The 2,250-nt window shown below is 40.0% G+C and overlaps 1 gene segment (V, D, J or C); it reads left to right on the forward strand.

Annotated features, from left to right (window-relative positions):
• Positions 1 to 644: 644 nt before the first annotated feature.
• Positions 645 to 1,121, forward strand: LOC143767545 (T cell receptor beta variable 6-8-like). The segment is given in 2 exon segments: positions 645 to 672; positions 766 to 1,121. Coding segments are annotated over 2 exon segments (384 nt in total).
• Positions 1,122 to 2,250: the final 1,129 nt, after the last annotated feature.

A 2,250-nucleotide genomic window follows, 5' to 3' on the forward strand; every position in this document is an offset into this window, starting at 1 on the left:
CACAGAACAATGGCTTCTTCATTCTGCTTCGTAGAGGAGGATTCAGAGCCAAGACCACCTCTGTGACATTGGGTTGGGGGTCTTCATTAGACTACTGCTTTAAAGGAAAGTCTATTTTTGTAGCCTAAAAAATCAACAAAAGGATCAGCAAACTATGAAACCCACCCTAAATGGTTGGTGAAGAGTGAGCAATGTGGGGTCATAAAAAAGGTCTGAGATTAAACAAAAGTAGAGGGAATAATTATGGAGGAACTGGTTTTATTGCCTCTTCCTTCGTGAAATGTCCATTGTCCCTCTTCTCTACTGCCTGCATTGGCCTATGGTTAGAAGCCATAGGCTTTCGGCTCCTAGCCATGCCCACTATCACTTTGATCATGACTAAACATCTATCGGGGGAGGATTTTCTATAAAGGAAATGACAGATTTGTTTTCTATAGAAGATCTGAAAAGTTCATCAACTTTAGCTAAGAGACATGAAGAACCTACAGGAGATTTAGGACAAAGGTTCTTCTATTTCCTGCATAGAAATTAGACTTAAAAAATGAGGCTAAAAATCCTTATATTCTTCTGGAACTTTCTATCATGTAAGAACTTACACTAAATATCTTCGAAAAGACAAAGTTTATAGAGGTCAGACAGGGATGATGGAGCAGAAGGCAGCAGAGATGCCCTGTAACACTTGGAATACTCACTCTTCATTCCATGACCTCGATCTTTGTGTTATGATCTTGACCAACTTTATGAGTATTTTGTTTCTTCCCGCAGGTTTCTGCCAGCAAGTAACGGTGACTCAAAAGGACAAATTTGTAGTAGTAAAAGTCGGAGAACCCATCGGTCTAAAATGTGAACACAGTGACCGGACGGGGACCTACACCATGTTGTGGTACCAGCAGAGATCAGGGAAGGGTCTGGAGCTCATTGTCCTGTCTGCTGCCGTTAATGACTTTACCATGGAGAAAAAGTTTACAGACTCGTGGAGATTGGAGCGCCCTGATGCCGAGTCATCCACCCTCCGACGTAATGAAGCAACTTCTGAGGATTCGGCCGTGTATTTCTGTGCATCTAGTTATCACAGCCACAAAAAGTTGAGAAGAAGCCAACATAAAACCGGCACTACATAATATTTATGGCAAAGGGAGGAGTTGGGAGCAGGGACCTCTAGGGGGTGCGGTGTGGTAAAGGGAGCAGCAGAGATCAGGGACCCCTAGGGGGTGCTGTGTTTTCATAACTTACTATATATTTCCTAATATCGGCCCTTTAGGTTCCGCTCCATCGTCATCATAACAATGCAACTTTTTATGGGCTTTTATATAATTGAATGTTCATCACTTTCTCGAGAAAGTTCTTAAGAAGGTCACAGCCGGGAATATAGCAATTCGGCCACATTCACACATGGCCTTTTATGGGTATTTAAGCTTTTGATGATTTCAACCCTTTTGCCTTTGCCCTGTTGGGTCAGATGAACTCTTATTTCGAGGGATGTCACTAATTTACGACCCACTTTAAAGAGCAAAACTGGGCAACTTCTCCGTGTGACTGACTCCTATATTTCTGGATTAGAGTCATCGTTGTAACACCAAGTCGCTGCCATGTTGTAGTAGGTTTCCCCTGCAGCTTCCTGGGAGGGTAATGCCCGATTGTCATTTACTTCTCCTGCAAATCCATCTGTTTGCCTTCACGGCCAGCCATTTCCAGCCAGTGAGGCCACGACTGAGTCATGGGGTTGGGCTCATGGTACCTGATTTCCTCTTACACCCGGCACAGTGGGGGGAGGCTCCTTCTGCAGACGGCAGCTCCTTTATAGCCAGATACTGGGAATGAATCATCTCCAGGGACACACATACAATAAGTATCAACATATATGAGAGACAAGGGAAGATCCAATTGAGGAATGATGTTCATTTGTTTATATTGATTATTTTCTTTATGTTTAATTTTTTATACTAACAAACCCGGAGACCTGATTGTGAGAACATCTCTGACAGAACAATGCGATCAATGATTTTTCACCTCTACCTGGGATTAATAATCTGTAAGTCTATTTTTAATTATTTTGGTGAAGTTCATTGATGGATATTAGATAATAATAATAATAATAATAATATTATTATTATATAAAATATATAATTATTGTTATTGTTATTATTGTACAGATGTATTATTATTAATAATAATATTGAAATGACATAAAATATAATATAATAATAATAGTAATTATTATTATTATTATTATTGTATGGATGTATTGTT

Source organism: Ranitomeya variabilis, chromosome 4, assembly GCF_051348905.1.
Source record: "Ranitomeya variabilis isolate aRanVar5 chromosome 4, aRanVar5.hap1, whole genome shotgun sequence".
NCBI lineage: Eukaryota > Metazoa > Chordata > Amphibia > Anura > Dendrobatidae > Ranitomeya > Ranitomeya variabilis.